The 19,603-nt window shown below is 33.4% G+C and overlaps 1 protein-coding gene across 1 annotated transcript in view; it reads left to right on the top strand.

The window, feature by feature from the left end:
* The window catches only part of LOC134695469 (hyccin-like), a 74,269-nt gene that overhangs the window by 29,964 nt on the left and 24,702 nt on the right, over positions 1-19,603 (top strand). Inside the window, exon 5 of the mRNA XM_063556739.1 lies at positions 8,861-8,905. Within this exon, the coding sequence (XP_063412809.1) occupies positions 8,861-8,905 (45 nt within the window). The remainder of the gene's footprint in view (positions 1-8,860; positions 8,906-19,603) is intronic.

Here is a 19,603-nt window from a genome sequence, read left to right as displayed (position 1 = left end):
GTCGTGTATCACAACTATTTATTGTCCATCTGTCTGAATGTGTTAATGATATCTAATGATAAGTATATGATTGTGTTACATCTGTGTAAATCAATAGCGTAAGGGGAAGCTGTGAAGTCGTGTGTGTGAACACCTGGCCTAATTAGCACCAGGTATATCTAGATAGAAATACTTATTTGGTGAAATATTCCTCGGGTAGATATTTATATATAATTATCAATAATATCACAATGAATTTTTTTGTAACTTTTTCTGAGCTATTATGACATGAATTTCTTAACATTTAGAAAATGTCCTGAAATTTTTAAATATAAAGTGAAGGATCAGATTATTAATTTATTTGAAAAATAGTTTGTTTGTTCTGTTTCTCATAAGAAAAAAACCCAACAAATTTTCATAAATCAAATCTAACTCCTAACTTATTTGGTGGAAAATAGATTTTTTAATTTAAGTTGATACATGCCATTATTGTTAGTTTAGCAATTATAAATATGCATATTAGTTCAACATTATTCTTTTGATTTGAACTTCTGAAAACTGAGACAAATAAAATAAAAAGTATTTTGATAAATTTTGAATATGAATATTAAAGTATATTCCTCCTATAACTATGTTCTTAGATTTTGAAAAATAAGAATTAAAACAACAAATTTTAATACTAGAAATTTCACAGTTTTTAACAATGAAAATCATAAAATTATGATACCTTTGCCGTAGTTTTTTTTTTTTACAACCATGATAATAAAAACCACAAACATGGCTTCCTATTTCAATTTCTGATGTGAATACCTAAATATTAAAAAGTAGACAACCAAAATCTATTTTTTTTTATTATAAATATTTTATACATAACTTCCCCCCAAAATCTTAGACATGAAATATCTTAAAATAGATCTAACATGTCTAAGAATTTATTTTAGAATTAAAAAAAATACTACTTTTGTTTTAAATCTGTTGCCCGTGTTGGAAACGTAGTAAAGTATTGACTATTAGCCTTGTAAAACCTCAGTAAGTGATTATAACTAATAAGAAAGCAATATAAGTTTGATATGAATATTCCCATCTTTTCATAGCAATATAAGTTTGATATGAATATTTCCATCTTTTCATAGCAATATAAGTTTGATATGAATATTTCCATCTTTTCATAGCAATATAAGTTTGATATGAATATTTCCATCTTTTCATAGCAATATAAGTTTGATATGAATATTTCCATCTTTTCATAGCAATATAAGTTTGATATGAATATTCCCATCTTTTCATAGCAATATAAGTTTGATATGAATATTTCCATCTTTTCATAGCAATATAAGTTTGATATGAATATTTCCATCTTTTCATAGCAATAAATGTTTGATATGAATATTTCCATCTTTTCATAGCAATATAAGTTTGATATGAATATTTCCATCTTTTCATAGCAATAAATGTTTGATATGAATATTTCCATCTTTTCATAGCAATAAGTGTTTGATATCTTTACCTTGCAGCAGAACGTGACAGATACAGTCCTCTTAATGGCCGTTTCTCATTACCTGTCTTCAATTAATAACGATCTTATCATACCTATTCTCAGGTGTCAAGTTAGAAAACAAAATTTAAGAGTATCAGTGGTATTAAAGTCTAGTTTCTAATTTTATTGTTTATTTATTAACTATTATAAAAATAAGGAGATGTGGTATCATTGCCATATTGTTAAGCAGAAAGGTATTGCCATATTATTAAGTCAAACCAAATTTTGCTGTAAATTGGACAGCCATTTAAACAACATAAGCTACGACAAAAATATAAACAGAGGAGAAAGGAGTTCAAAATTAAATAAAAGGGGGGATAATGTCAGTGTATGGAAATAGTATGATTTACAGTGATCATGGAGATGCCTGAGTGAAACTAAGGAATTTGTCTAACTTTAGAGTTTAGTACATAAATGTAATATTTGAGTCTATATTGTAGATCAGCTGTTTCTGGATCGTACTGATGAGGTTAACACTTAGTTTGGTATTTGGTTATTTGGAACATCGTTTTTATATTTTGATAAGCTTTTAAACTATTTTATTCTTTAGATGCCAGTTCTTGCTTAAAACCTTAAAGGTTTTACAAACAGCCATCTTTCATTAGACAAATTCCAGCAAACCATACTGTTTCGTTACTTAAGTGACTCAACATAATGGTCCATATACAAGTGTGTAGCCCTTTGTGCTTTAAGTATATATTACCTTTATTTAAAAAAAGCGCTAATTAACCCTTCCAAAACCCTTCCAAAACACAGGTATCAGCCCTGCAACCACATGATGCCATATTGAGGGCTAATAACCAGATATCAGCCCTGCAACCACATGATGCCATATTGAGGGCTAATAACCAGATATCAGCCCTGCAACCACATGATGCCATATTGAGGGCTTAAATAATAACTAGATATCAGCCCAACAACATGATGCCATATTGAGGGCTAATAACCAGATATCAGTCCAACCACATGATGCTATGTTGAGGGCTAATAACCAGATATCAGCCCAACCACATGATGCCATATTGAGGGCCAATAACCAGATATCAGCCCTGCAACCACATTATGCCATATTGAGGGCTAATAACCAGATATCAGCCCTGGAACCACATGATGCCATATTGAGGGCTGTTATACTAAGTGTGAATTTATAGCTAGTTTGCTTCCACTTGTTACACATATGAAAAACCTATTGTTTTAGTGATGACTGTAAAATGTACTGTTTAATACAATATACACACTTCTTTGGTGGTCAGCACTCTGCATCTATAATTCCACTTGATACATGACACATTTTTTATGTGCTCGGGTCCCAAGTAAGGAGTCTATATTCAGTGGTTGTCATTGGTTCATGTCTGTCATATCAGTTTTTCGTATATTGTTTTGTTATAAATCATGCCATTTGTTTTCTTGTTTTCTTGTTTTCTATTTTTCTGTCAGGGCCTTTTATACCTGGGTGTGAGGTATGGGTTTCTCATTGTTGAAGGCCCTCCAGTTGCCTATATAAATAGCTATAATTGCTTACTTCAACTTGATTTCGTGGAAAGTTGTCTCATCGGCAAATGTACCTGACCTCTCCTTATTTTTATATTTTTATTTTACTTGCACAAGTAATTCCATAAGGAAGAACAGGATACTAAATGTCTACATTATTTGCATATAAATTTAATCTGATTGTAATTAAACATCAAATCATGGCATACTGTACAGTTATTCCAATTATTATTGTCCCACGGTTTACAGACACAGTCAATAGTGTTTAATAATTCAGCCTGTTTAAACTAAACTTCTGTTCAATCAGAACAAATTTCTGAAATCAATAAAATATAGCACCCCACACAGTGAAATATATATAGAATTGAGAATGGAAATGGGGAATAATATTAAAGAGCACCCCACACAGTGTAATATAAATAGAATTGAGAATGGAAATAGGGAATAATGTTACAGAGCACCCTACACAGTCTAATATATATAGAATTGAGAATGGAAATTGGGATAATGTTAAAGAGCACCCTACACAGTCTAATATATATAGAATTGAGAATGGAAATTGGGATAATGTTAAAGAGCACCCTACACAGTCTAATATATATAGAATTGAGAATGGAAATGGGGAATAATGTTAAAGAGACAACAGCCAAAGGACACCAGTGGGTCTTCAACACAGCGAGAAAATCTCACACTAGATGTGGTCCTCAGCTGACCCCTAATAAAAATTGTGTATTAGTTGAGTGAAAGTGGACGTCACACTAAACTCCAAAACATATAAATGAACTAGAATTAAAAAAACATACAAAACTAACAAAGGCCAGAGGGACAGGTTCAAAAATGCTGAGTGATTATACATGTTTTGTGAGATTTCTGAACCCTCCATCTGTACCTCTAGCCAATATAGAATAAAGATTAAAAGAAATTCATAGCAATACTTTATATATATATATAAGGGACCAAACATAAAAATACTTTAATTTAGAAATTATTGTGTGCATTTATAATATACATGATATATATTGTGACTTTTGAAGAATTAACAAAAATGTGAATTTCGTTGCTATTTTAGGAAAAAGCTACCTGTACATACAGATGTATATGTATTTGATAATAGAATGCTAAGTTCCTATTATTGCTCAAGTAATCACCGGAATCAGTACTTAAGTTGTCATATTACATGCATTAGTTACTTTAAATAAAAACCTTGAAAAATAAATGAATTTACACTATTAAAAACGTGGAATGACTTCTGAGTAAACCAGTGAGTAAACAAATGGTTATAGACTTTGTCCTATAATGACCATGTGTACAATTTTAAGATGGCTATGTTTTAAATCTAAATAGCCTTTGCTATTGAAGTCAAGAGTCATATTATAATGATGATCATATCTGATTTTGTTTGTTCAGGGGAATTCTATTCTAATCATATTGGTTTGTCATCTTTAGAAATTAATTATAGTCGTAAAATAATAAAAGCAGAAAATGATATATCTATTGAACTGATAAAATAATAAAGAGGCAAATGATATATCTAATAAACTGATACAAAAATAAAGAGGCAAATGATATATCTACTAAACTGATACAAAAATAAAGAGGCAAATGATATATCTAATAAACTGATACAAAAATAAAGAGGCAAATGATATATCTACTAAACTGATACAAAAATTGCAATAATCATCTCAGAAGTTCAATGCTTCTCTGTAGTACTATATCATCAAGGCTAGTTATAAATATATACAGATCTAAATATATGACAATATCTAGACAAACTTCATCCATTGGATAACTGTAGGTTTTACAGCCAGGCGAACACCAGAATTTATATATATATACTTTGATATAAATTCTCAGATTGGGACACCTGCTGATGTGACTGTAGCAGCGTCTCACTGCATACAGTGCCTCATTGATGGAATTACTAGCAGAAAGTTTACATCTAACATTGTCATTGTGGACCCAGTCAATCATGGTCCCATATTGGAATCCTCAGGTTTTGACGTAATGATATATATCCATCTTTATACCTTAGGATTTCTTTACAGATATTTTAAGAATTTTATTGATTTAAAAAGTTTGATTGGTTATAGTTTGGAAAATAGAAGAGATCTTTGAAAGGCCAAATAAAAATGTATAAAATTGAGAATGGAAGTGGGGAATGTGTCCAGGAGACAATAACCCGACCATAGAGCAGACAACAGCAGAAGGTCACCAACAAGTCTTCAATGCAGCGAGAAATTCCCGCACCAGGAGGCGTCCTTCAGCTGGCCCCTAGACAAATATATATACTAGTTCAGTGATAATGAACGCCATACTAAACTCCAAATTGTACACAAGAAACTAAAATTAAAAATCATACAAGACTAACAATGGCCAGAGGCTCCTGACTTGGGATAGGCACACAATTGTGGCGGGGTTAAACATGTTTATTAGATCTCTGTGAACCCTCCCCCTATACTTCTAGCCAATGCAGAAAAGTAAATGTATATATATACAAATGTAAATACTGTGTCCATTTTTGCCCCAACTGATTAGGTTTGGTCCTCTGCTGTCATATCCAGCTGTGCTTGGCGAAGCAATTTATTTTTAAGATGTTACTAAAACCACACATACTATTTTATTGGCCCAAGTGGACACAGGATCTTTACTATATAAAGATAGAATGCATGTAGGAATAACATCATTTATTATGATTTACTGACTTTAGGAAATGCTGGTTGAAGAAATTAATCACATGATCAAAGTCACTCGTCTTACTAGTTATATAAAATGATAAATTAGTCTGTAATATTTAGATCATGCCATAAGTAGGCATGGTTAATCAGGTCGTTTTACATAAAAATTAAGTTCAGATTAATATTTAAAAAATATTATCTGTTCTGCCTTATATAAAGAAGAACATATGAGAGTTCAACATCATATTATGTTACAAAAATATTTCCCATTTCGTCAGCGATTTTTAAATAAATTGTCTTGTTTTGGTCTCACTGATTGTAAATACAAGGAAATCTAGTCTCCTTTTGGTCAGACTGATTGTAAATACAAGGAAATCTAGTCTCCTTTTGGTCAGACTGATTGTAAATACAAGGAAATCTAGTCTCCTTTTGGTCAGACTGATTGTAAATACAAGGAAATCTAGTCTCCTTTTGGTCAGACTGATTGTAAATACAAGGAAATCTAGTCTCCTTTTGGTCAGACTGATTGTAAATACAAGGAAATCTAGTCTCCTTTTGGTCAGACTGATTGTAAATACAAGGAAATCTAGTCTCCTTTTGGTCAGACTGATTGTAAATACAAGGAAATCTAGTCTCCTTTTGGTCAGACTGATTGTAAATACAACGAAATCTAGTCTCCTTTTGGTCAGACTGATTGTAAATACAAGGAAATCTAGTCTCTCTAGTCTCCTTTTGGTCAGACTGATTGTAAATACAAGGAAATCTAGTCTCCTTTTGGTCAGACTGATTGTAAATACAACGAAATCTAGTCTCCTTTTGGTCAGACTGATTGTAAATACAAGGAAATCTAGTCTCCTTTTGGTCAGACTGATTGTAAATACAAGGAAATCTAGTCTCCTTTTGGTCAGACTGATTGTAAATACAAGGAAATCTAGTCTCCTTTTGGTCAGACTGATTGTAAATACAAGGAAATCTAGTCTCCTTTTGGTCAGACTGATTGTAAATACAACGAAATCTAGTCTCCTTTTGGTCAGACTGATTGTAAATACAAGGAAATCTAGTCTCCTTTTGGTCAGACTGATTGTAAATACAAGGAAATCTAGTCTCCTTTTGGTCAGACTGATTGTAAATACAAGGAAATCTAGTCTCCTTTTGGTCAGACTGATTGTAAATACAACGAAATCTAGTCTCCTTTTGGTCAGACTGATTGTAAATACAACGAAATCTAGTCTCCTTTTGGTCAGACTGATTGTAAATACAACGAAATCTAGTCTCCTTTTGGTCAGACTGATTGTAAATACAACGAAATCTAGTCTCCTTTTGGTCAGACTGATTGTAAATACAACGAAATCTAGTCTCCTTTTGGTCAGACTGATTGTAAATACAACGAAATCTAGTCTCCTTTTGGTCAGACTGATTGTAAATACAACGAAATCTAGTCTCCTTTTGGTCAGACTGATTGTAAATACAACGAAATCTAGTCTCCTTTTGGTCAGACTGATTGTAAATACAACGAAATCTAGTCTCCTTTTGGTCAGACTGATTGTAAATACAACGAAATCTAGTCTCCTTTTGGTCAGACTGATTGTAAATACAAGGAGACATAGTGTAATGTTTGGGTCTCTCTAATTGTAAAATAAGGGGACCCAGTCTCAGGTTTTGGACTCACTCATTTGGATCACTGATTGTAAAGTAGACCAAGTCTTGTTTTGGTCTGGCTGATAGTAAAATAAAGTATTCCAGTCCTGTTTGGGGACTTGTTGTTTGTAAATGTCTGGAGACTAAGTTTTGTTTTGGTCTCCCTGATAGTAAAATAAAGTATTCCAGTCCTGTTTGGGGACTTGTTGTTTGTAAATGTCTGGAGACTAAGTTTTGTTTTGGTCTCCCTGATAGTAAAATAAAGTATTCCAGTCCTGTTTGGGGACTTGTTGTTTGTAAATGTCTGGAGACTCAGTCTTGTTTTGGTCTCATTGATTCTAAATATCAGGAGGAATATAATAACAGTTTTACTTTGGTCTCACTTCGGTCTCACTTCGGTCTCACTTTGGTGTGCACTGATTGATAATGAGGATGATTCAGTAATGTTGTGGTGTGGACTTGCTGGTTGCTAATAATAATAACAGCATATCATTAAGGTTGTCTTCAATTGTTTGCAGAAGACATTATGTGAGCCTTCTGGGAAGAAATAAAATACATTCTAGCAGAATCATCTAACCTAGAGCAAACTTGAGGAAAATGTTTAGTTTTTAATGAAATAGAAATGTGATAGTTTTCCTCTATAGTGCTGACAGTGTTTACCTATGTTTTGTAAAGAAACTTATTTTTTATGGAGATTATAATGTCAGTACTGTTTCATCCTGGATGGTGGTTTTGACTTTAAGTGGGCTGCATTAGGGTCTGAAAAGGGTTGACAGAATAGAAAGTATTGGATTAATGCTACAGAGAAATGGGCCAAAATAACAAAATGAGAAAAAAAAGACACAAAAATGAAGGACATATATTTAGACACCTTTTCTGAATTTATAATAAGAGTTGTGTTATTCAGCATGCTTAATTTCTTGTTTGTATCTCAATTAGGAAAGTCATGAAAGTTAGAACTTGCAGTCTGATATATATCATGTATATCGATGTGCTGTAGTATGCAATATATATGTTCAATAGTTTTGGTAACTCCAATGTTATTCATTTTATATATTTCTTCTTTCTGCACTTTGATGTTTTAGAATCAAATACTGTAAATTCAGAAATAATTGCGTGCATTTATTATTGCGATTTTGTCATTTTAAACTTAAATGAGATATTTATAATTTTTAAGATTTTGAGAAAAGACATGCTAAATTCAGAATTATTGCGTTTACAACTCTGTCACATTATTCGCAATAATAAAAACCTCAGAAAAGTCATGACATGTTTTCTTTGTCGATACCATCTGATGTGAAAAAATGCAATTATCTGTAGTCTTAAAGAGTTCAATAATATGAAACTTTACATTTAAAAAGGCCATTATATATTTGTGATATATACTATTTGATATTAAAAAGTCATTTTACAGTCTACAAACAGAAATTTATTAACAATATTTATACATTAAGCTGTCTTCCAGAGTTTTTATGTAAGTTTAAATCAACTTTCCATTTTAGACTCACATGGTCACAGTCTTTCTTTTTTATTCCAGAGTTGTGGAGGTGTTGAAGCTCTGCTGTTAGCTGCATATAACTTGGTATGTATCTTATAATAATTACATTAGATGCATGTTTTATTATAATACTTTATTCTGATTGGCTAACTGCACATCACATGTTATTTCTCAAGCAATTGCATCACTCAATAAAACTTTTCATTCATGATAACACAATGGTCCCACAATAAAGTGCACAGGTGAATTGAATAAGATAGTCATAAAATTCGTGTTTTCATGATCATAGCTCAAAAATGTAATTATAAGTATTGAATGCTTCTTTTTGTAACAATCATAGGGTTGTAAAAGCGTTGACCGTGCGCACATGTTAAGAACGAAGGGCTTCCACGCTTCATACAAAATGTATTTCGGTCAACGCTTTTACACCCCAATGAATATACAAAAAGAAGCATTCAATTCTTAAATAAATCAAGATTTAATTTTCATATCATTTAACAAATTAAAGTCATGTCTGTTTTGGTGAATACTAAGATGCATTGACTGTATATTTATTTTACATTGTTAATTGATGTCCACAGCATGACACGATGTGGTGGAAATAGAAATACCAGGTGTCTGTACAACTGTTACATGCAAGCTAACTCATCTATATAGTTGTACAGACACCTGGTATCTTGTCATGCTGGGGACATAGAAATACCAGGTGTCTGTACAACTGTTACATGCAAGCTAACTCATCTATATAGTTGTACAGACACCTGGTATCTTGTCATGCTGGGGACATAGAAATACCAGGTGTCTGTACAACTGTTACATGCAAGCTAACTCATCTATATAGTTGTACAGACGCCTGGTATCTTGTCATGCTGGGGACATAGAAATACCAGGCGTCTGTACAACTGTTACATGCAAGCTAACTCATCTATATAGTTGTACAGACGCCTGATATCTTGTCATGCTGGGGACATAGAAATACCAGGTGTCTGTACAACTGTTACATGCAAGCTAACTCATCTATATAGTTGTACAGACGCCTGGTATCTTGTCATGCTGGGGACATAGAAATACCAGGTGTCTGTACAACTGTTACATGCAAGCTAACTCATCTATATAGTTGTACAGACGCCTGGTATCTTGTCATGCTGGGGACATAGAAATACCAGGGTCTGTACAACTGTTACATGCAAGCTAACTCATCTATATAGTTGTACAGACGCCTGGTATCTTGTCATGCTGGGGACATAGAAATACCAGGTGTCTGTACAACTGTTACATGCAAGCTAACTCATCTATATAGTTGTACAGACGCCTGGTATCTTGTCATGCTGGGGACATAGAAATACCAGGTGTCTGTACAACTGTTACATGCAAGCTAACTCATCTATATAGTTGTACAGACGCCTGGTATCTTGTCTTGCTGGGGACATAGAAATACCAGGCGTCTGTACAACTGTTACATGCAAGCTAACTCATCTATATAGTTGTACAGACGCCTGGTATCTTGTCATGCTGGGGACATAGAAATACCAGGCGTCTGAACAACTGTTACATGCAAGCTAACTCATCTATATAGTTGTACAGACGCCTGGTATCTTGTCATGCTGGGGACATAGAAATACCAGGTGTCTGTACAACTGTTACATGCAAGCTAACTCATCTATATAGTTGTACAGACGCCTGGTATCTTGTCATGCTGGGGACATAGAAATACCAGGCGTCTGTACAACTGTTACATGCAAGCTAACTCATCTATATAGTTGTACAGACGCCTGGTATCTTGTCATGCTGGGGACATAGAAATACCAGGTGTCTGTACAACTGTTACATGCAAGCTAACTCATCAATATAGTTGTACAGACGCCTGGTATCTTGTCATGCTGGGGACATAGAAATACCAGGGGTCTGTACAACTGTTACATGCAAGCTAACTCATCTATATAGTTGTACAGACGCCTGGTATCTTGTCATGCTGGGGACATAGAAATACCAGGGGTCTGTACAACTGTTACATGCAAGCTAACTCATCTATATAGTTGTACAGACACCTGGTATCTTGTCATGTTGGGGACATAGAAATACCAGGCGTCTGTACAACTGTTACATGCAAGCTAACTCATCTATATAGTTGTACAGACGCCTGGTATCTTGTCATGCTGGGGACATAGAAATACCAGGCGTCTGTACAACTGTTACATGCAAGCTAACTCATCTATATAGTTGTACAGACGCCTGTTATCTTGTCATGCTGGGGACATAGAAATACCAGGCGTCTGTACAACTGTTACATGCAAGCTAACTCATCTATATAGTTGTACAGACGCCTGGTATCTTGTCATGCTGGGGACATAGAAATACCAGGCGTCTACAGTACAACTGTTACATGCAAGCTAACTCATCTATATAGTTGTACAGACACCTGGTATCTTGTCATGCTGGGGACATAGAAATACCAGGCGTCTGTACAACTGTTACATGCAAGCTAACTCATCTATATAGTTGTACAGACGCCTGGTATCTTGTCATGCTGGGGACATAGAAATACCAGGGTCTGTACAACTGTTACATGCAAGCTAACTCATCTATATAGTTGTACAGACGCCTGGTATCTTGTCATGCTGGGGACATAGAAATACCAGGCGTCTGTACAACTGTTACATGCAAGCTAACTCATCTATATAGTTGTACAGACGCCTGGTATCTTGTAATGCTGGGGACATAGAAATACCAGGCGTCTGTACAACTGTTACATGCAAGCTAACTCATCTATATTGTTTTTGCCACATTTTTATAAAATTTACATCAAAGGCTAATTGCAATGTTTGTGTTTCAAGCTGTAACATTTCTTGAAGATGTTTTAAAACATATGTACTTATTTATTGTCCTTGGACAGATATGAGATGTGAAACACAGGGACATTGCACTCTGTTCTTTTGTTAATCTAGATCTGTATCATGTATTGTTTGGCTTTTTTACTTTTTCATCAGTCCATTGTGTTTAGTCTTTGTAATCCAGTTTTATGCAGTTTAATAACCATGTGTCAGATATTACATAAAAGTACATTAAATTTGAAGCCTGTCATAAAATCAAAAAGATCAAAGACAATTGAAAGTTTAACGCTTTCATTTTCTGCATCATATCTATAAAGCTTTCTGAAGTATGAGATTTATTACTTTAGGAAACTGAAATATGAACTGAATAAATTGATTATAATTGCTTTTGCTTCGTTATAATTCTGAGTTATTTTAGAAATTAAAAAAAGAGGAAATATTTTATGGCAGTCTTCTGGAATTTTCCAACAGAGGTTTTAACTCTGTAAGTTCCTTGGATCAGAGGTAATATAAGAATGACAAACTTCTAAGTTTAATGAAATATAATATTGTGAGTTCAGGAAGGACATTAGGTTCAAAGTTGGTTAAATGAATATATAGAGGTCTTTAAAGGTACTATTTTAGCACATTATGAAGACTATTTGTTTAGAAGTCAGATTTGTTTATCAAGATATACAGAGGTCATTTATATTTCGTTACACTTTTCTTTTTTTGGGAAGTATAATTTATAAATAAACATTTCTATAATTAAACTTGTAAGTTAGAAGATTTGATTACTGTATTTCTCCAATGTTTTACAACTTCTGTCTCAAGCTGTATTTCTCCAATGTTTGACAACTTCTGTCTCAAGCTGTATTTCTCCAATGTTTGACAACTTCTGTCTCAAGCTGTATTTCTCCAATGTTTGACAACTTCTGTCTCGAGCTGTATTTCTCCAATGTTTGACAACTTCTGTCTCGAGCTGTATTTCTCCAATGTTTGACAACTTCTGTCTCGAGCTGTATTTCTCCAATGTTTGACAACTTCTGTCTCGAGCTGTATTTCTCCAATGTTTGACAACTTCTGTCTCGAGCTGTATTTCTCCAATGTTTGACAACTTCTGTCTCGAGCTGTATTTCTCCAATGTTTGACAACTTCTGTCTCGAGCTGTATTTCTCCAATGTTTGACAACTTCTGTCTCGAGCTGTATTTCTCCAATGTTTGACAACTTCTGTCTCGAGCTGTATTTCTCCAATGTTTGACAACTTCTGTCTCGAGCTGTATTTCTCCAATGTTTGACAACTTCTGTCTCGAGCTGTATTTCTCCAATGTTTGACAACTTCTGTCTCGAGCTGTATTTCTCCAATGTTTGACAACTTCTGTCTCGAGCTGTATTTCTCCAATGTTTGACAACTTCTGTCTCGAGCTGTATTTCTCCAATGTTTGACAACTTCTGTCTCGAGCTGTATTTCTCCAATGTTTGACAACTTCTGTCTCGAGCTGTATTTCTCCAATGTTTGACAACTTCTGTCTCGAGCTGTATTTCTCCAATGTTTGACAACTTCTGTCTCGAGCTGTATTTCTCCAATGTTTGACAACTTCTGTCTCGAGCTGTATTTCTCCAATGTTTGACAACTTCTGTCTCGAGCTGTATTTCTCCAATGTTTGACAACTTCTGTCTCGAGCTGTATTTCTCCAATGTTTGACAACTTCTGTCTCGAGCTGTATTTCTCCAATGTTTGACAACTTCTGTCTCGAGCTGTATTTCTCCAATGTTTGACAACTTCGGTCTCGAGCTGTATTTCTCCAATGTTTGACAACTTCGGTCTCGAGCTGTATTTCTCCAATGTTTGACAACTTCGGTCTCGAGCTGTATTTCTCCAATGTTTGACAACTTAGGTCTCGAGCTGTATTTCTCCAATGTTTGACAACTTCGGTCTCGAGCTGTATTTCTCCAATGTTTGACAACTTCGGTCTCGAGCTGTATTTCTCCAATGTTTGACAACTTCGGTCTCGAGCTGTATTTCTCCAATGTTTGACAACTTCTGTCTCGAGCTGTATTTCTCCAATGTTTGACAACTTCTGTCTCGAGCTGTATTTCTCCAATGTTTGACAACTTCTGTCTCGAGCTGTATTTCTCCAATGTTTGACAACTTCTGTCTCAAGCTGTATTTCTCCAATGTTTGACAACTTCTGTCTCGAGCTGTATTTCTCCAATGTTTGACAACTTCTGTCTCGAGCTGTATTTCTCCAATGTTTGACAACTTCTGTCTCGAGCTGTATTTCTCCAATGTTTGACAACTTCTGTCTCGAGCTGTATTTCTCTAATGTTTGACAACTTCTGTCTCGAGCTGTATTTCTCCAATGTTTGACAACTTCTGTCTCGAGCTGTATTTCTCCAATGTTTGACAACTTCTGTCTCGAGCTGTATTTCTCCAATGTTTGACAACTTCTGTCTCGAGCTGTATTTCTCCAATGTTTGACAACTTCTGTCTCGAGCTGTATTTCTCCAATGTTTGACAACTTCTGTCTCGAGCTGTATTTCTCCAATGTTTGACAACTTCTGTCTCGAGCTGTATTTCTCCAATGTTTGACAACTTCTGTTTTACAACTTCTGTCTCAAGCTGTATTTCTCCAATGTTTTACAACTTCTGTCTCAAGCTGTGTTTCTCTAATGTTTTACAACTTCTGTCTCAAGCTGTGTTATTGTAAAAACCTCTTACTTATAAAATCTGACTAGAGATAGTTGTTCAATGTCAGGGTCTAAACATATAAAATCTGACTAGAGATAGTTGTTCATTGTCAGGGTCTTAACATATTATGTCATGTATATATGGTTTGATTATACATGGAATTTATAGAAGTAAATGATATTTGACTATCCTCTGATATAGGTGGGAGTTTTAATGAGATTTTATAATTATTTTTCTGATGTGTAGCATGTTAAACTATCATGTATTAAATCAAAGGCATTTATAACAGTTATAGCTTCTTTATTAATTGTAAGAAGAAGTTAAATGGAGATGTTACATTAATCGTCATGGATTATATCAGAAATATGTTGGTCTAAATTGTGACGCAATAAACTTTTGTTAAAGTTATAAATATAGTTCTTTTTATAATGTCTTGTAAGTTTTTTTGTATTTTGTTAAGATGTTAAAATATAAAACCTTGAAAATAATGTACATTCTTTGTGTAATCATACGTTTTTTGATTGAGTTAAGTCTGCTAATTGATATTTTATCGTATGTTTTTATATGTTGTGATGTTATGCTATTGTTTCAGAAAAAGGGAGAAGGTTTGGGCCCATTAAAACGTTTAATCCCGCTGCAAATGTTTGCACCTGTCCTAAGTCAGGAATCTGATGTACAGTAGTTGTCGTTTGTTTATGTAATATATACGTGTTTCTCGTTTCTCGTTTTGTTTATATAGATTAGACCGTTGGTTTTCCCGTTTGAATGGTTTTACACTAGTAATTTTGGGGCCCTTTATAGCTTGTTGTTCGGTGTGAGCCAAGGCTCCGTGTTGAAGGCCGTACTTTAACCTATAATGGTTTAATTTTTAAATTGTTATTTGGATGGAGAGTTGTCTCATTGGCACTCACACCACATCTTCCTATATCTATGTATAGAAATTTAAAGATGTAGCAAAAGAATTTTATGTGTGAAAATAGTCCTATGATTGTGACACCGGGTAAACCCATCAAAATCAGTGATGGGATTAGAATACAGAGGAGCCATTAATGAACAATTTGTAATGGTGGTTAATTAGCTTTTATCTGATTTTCACAGACCATACTACTTCTGTGTGAACCAGATACAGAATTAACCTGACCACCTTTTCAAAATTTTCATAAATTGGTCCTCTACCTTGCTGATTCAGATCAAGATACAGAAAGTGTTGTGGAACAAAACTATAATAACATGTGTCAGCAGAACTTTTATTGGGAAAATAATTTACTGTACTTACTCTTAAATAATATGGTTGCAGTTATATTTAGTAACGGTTTGAATATACATGTACCAGTAAATTTGTACCCAACACTTTCACTAAAATTAATTTGGCTCGTTTCATTTTCATAAAATTTTGACAAAGTATTGTCTTGAACTCTTCAACAAAAATTTTAATATTTTGAAAATTTTGAACCAACCATTTTATAAAAAAAAAGTTACACTGGTTATATAGTAGACAAACACCAATTTTGATCATTGAGAAGCTAAATATTCCCTTAACAACACAATGTAATTAAAACGTTCAGCAGGCTGCACAGATCGAGTTATCTCCCTGTAGTGTTAGGTACCACCTTATAAAAAAGAGATGTGGTATCAATGCCAATGAGGCAACTATCCACAAAAGACCAAAATGACACAAACATTAACATTCTGGTCAACATTAATAGGGATTATATTTTATTTTTGATAGAGAAAGAGAACAAGATCTTGTCTGTCTGATTTTCACATATTCCACTTTTTGTCTGATTTTCATAGGATGGCATGCAGACATCCTTACATATTGTACAAAGATCTAAACTTGAACTAGATTGACAATCTAGAAATAATAAAGTCCTAAATAAAAAGCCAGATATATTTTAGTTATTGAAAAGGTGATTGTATATAATTAATTTCCACTTTATTCATTGTGTTATTGAGAAAGTAATATTTCCTGATCTGTACTGTACAATGGTATATTGTGTTAGTGAGATCTGTAATTACCTATAACTCTGCTCCAACAACAAGCTGGGGCTAATTGGAAAATAGAGAAGCTACTGTAATTTTGTCCTTATATTAATCTGTTATTTCAGTCTTATATTACAATAGAATTGACAGGACTAATTAAACCTATCAGAAATAACGGACAAAAATGAAGAGAGCAGCCATTGATTTTCATCTTACAGAGACAGGTGTTATTGGCTTGAGGTTAACAGGGGGTTCAGACTAGGAGCTAAGGGTAAGGTTCTGACTAGGACTGGAAACCAGTCTGGTGTTATTGGCTTGAATTTGTAAGCAGGAGTTACAACTAGGAACCAGTGAGTTGTTATTGGCTTTCATAACGAAGTGGTCTGTGTTGTTTTTAAACAGGTCCAAGTTGTCTCTAAACTAGTCCCAATAGTCTTTATTACTTGTTCTGAGTAGTTGTTTCAACCTTAAACTTCGAGTAGTCTTCAAACTGGTCAGAGTCGTCATTTAATGTTATACCAGTTGTCTTTGAAAATGGTCTGATTTGTCTTAGATTGGTCAGAGTAGTTTGAAAATTGGTCAGAATTATCTCAAGACAGAGTTGGCTGTGGTCAAAATTGTCTTGTGTCTATTCAAAATAAGGACTAGTTCTTTGTTTGACCTTACATTGACAGTGCATTTATATAGGACTAGTTCTTTGTTGGACCTTACATTGACAGTGCATTTATATAGGACTAGTTCTTTGTTGGACCTTACATTGACAGTGCATTTATATAGGACTAGTTCTTTGTTGGACCTTACATTGACAGTGCATTTATATAGGACTAGTTCTTTGTTGGACCTTACATTGACAGTGCATTTGTTGGACCTTACATTGACACTAGTTCTTTGTTGGACCTTACATTGACAGTGTATTTGTTGGACCTTACATTGACAGTACATTTATATATTGCACAAACACACACCAATTTTATCATTTTTACTGTTGACCTCACTGGTCAATGTGCAGTCTTTGTTAATGTACAATTTATAATTAATAATTAATCTGCATGAAAGTTATCTAATGTTTAACATGTAACAGCAAAAGGGAATAAAAATAGCCTGCAACAAATGAAATTTAGAATCATTGACGGAAAATATGGAATCTGTCAAAGAGATAACCATTGCCAAAGAACAGAAAACAGCTCTGAAGTTGTATTTCAATTATCATTTTGGAACAGGAACTTACAGGATAGAGCAATTGTTAGCTTTTTCATATAAGACGTTATGAATATATTGACTTCAGACAAAACCCTCAGTAGATATACTTTTACCAGGTCCACTAAAACATGTTTATCTAAATCATTAAATGCTATAATTGTATTGAATTTATGAAAATCTTCAGAATTTATATATATTTTTCTTTTATTTTTTTGGGGAGGATTGAAAGGATACTTGTTGTGTGTATAGAGTTTATAAAAACCATCAGAATTATCATTAGCAAAAAGGTGAATCTCTAGGTTTGTGCCAGTTATTGCTATACCACACATCTTCTCCATTAATAGGGAATTCTGGGAACTGTTTGTTAAATCTTTTCATGTATTGTTCCAATGGTGTTTATTTTGCCTGGTGGCTATTGGTGATTTATTATTTACAAATCTATAACTAAGTAGAAGTAAAGTGATAGTGGTCTCTGGTTCCATCTGGCTACTTATACTCAGGTGTAAAACTTAGGTGTAAACAGGTGTTCTTTTGCCCTTGACCACACCTATTTTTCTCTTCTTTTTTTAGGGGGGGAGGGTGGGAGAGGATGGCTAGGGTACTGATTGGATTGCTTCAACAAGTTTGAATATATTTGTCAAATCTTAAACTTGATGTTCCTTTGTAAAGGATTTGAAAGATTGGATTTATTAGGCAAGGAAAAAATTGAGAATAAAAATATAAGCCAATTAAAATATTCTGTGATTTGACCCTGAGAATGGGACACCAAGCTAACAGTGAAGAGTTTTGATCTGTGATCGCTGGTAAAACCACACCTAACTACGAGATCTCTACCTGATTTTAGACAATGCCACACCTTGTGACAAGACAATTTCCTAATCATCTAATGGTAGATATGACCAAAGCCTCATATTACCATCCATATAATCTAGTCCTAATTATCAACTTATTTTCTAAGCAAAACTTGGATTTTCCTCAAACATGATTCTACATGATATTCCTGTAAATGGTTACCATGGGAATTAGAGAGACACCTGGTGTCGCCTCCCACTTTTGAGATATATATGTAGTATTGGGTTTATTGAGTCAGATGCCGGAAAGATGCCTTGTAACTTTGACTGTTTCAATCACTAATGAATTTATTGACGTTCTGGAGGAGACGATCTTACTTTGAAGCAGGTAGGAATTTACTGCAGTATTTGTAATGATTTGAATATTTTGTATGAAGAATTCTAGGTTTTTTTTAAGTTTTCTAAAAATTAGATTGTTTTGAGAAGTTAATGAATTGAGAAAAAAACCAGTACAACATAGAATAGAAATTGAAAAAAATGCTAAATTTCATTGTATAATTTTCCAAATTGTCTTTGAATTGTTTAAATGCTTAATTTATATGCTGGAAATTTAATGTATAGACATATAAATATGTTCCAATATATTTGGTAAAATCTTCTAAATGGAAACTGTAAAAAAATTTGTCATTTTATTTCTGGAAGCATAACTATAAAAACTGACTAATATTATAGTGTTTGAATTCTTTCTATAGTTTATTCATAATGTTTATCCTACTTTTCATTGGTTCATAAATATTATATGAACTAATTGTTTGCATTGATCATAGTGATGAAACAGTCTATATATATGTATATACATCTCCTTGTATTTATAAGTTAAAAGTCAATAAGACAGATATATATATAAGTTAAAAATGAAGACAATTAACCAGGAAGAAAGCAGTTTTCATTCTTTTATTTAGTTTTTTATGAAGATAGAAATATAAATATATTTTAACAATGTAAGCTTGTGTTTCAACAGCTTTATTGCATCAATTAATAAAGGTATTAATATGGTTAATTATTAGATATTCATATTGTCAAACTTTTATAGGGTGTATTTTACTTCTCTTAATTTTTGTTCCACTTCATTATTCTGTAATAGTATTCTATGGGTTAATATTTCCTGTAAATTCAAAAATTATTGTATACATTTTTATTGCGATTTTGTTATTTTAGACTAAAATGTTATTTTGATATTTTCAATATGGAGAAAAATAGTTTTTTCAATTCATATATAAAAATAAATAAAAAAAATTGAAATGC

This window comes from Mytilus trossulus, chromosome 13 (genome assembly GCF_036588685.1).
Source record: "Mytilus trossulus isolate FHL-02 chromosome 13, PNRI_Mtr1.1.1.hap1, whole genome shotgun sequence".
In the NCBI taxonomy this organism is placed as follows: Eukaryota; Metazoa; Mollusca; class Bivalvia; order Mytilida; family Mytilidae; genus Mytilus; species Mytilus trossulus.
This window is presented reverse-complemented; position numbering and strand designations above follow the sequence as displayed.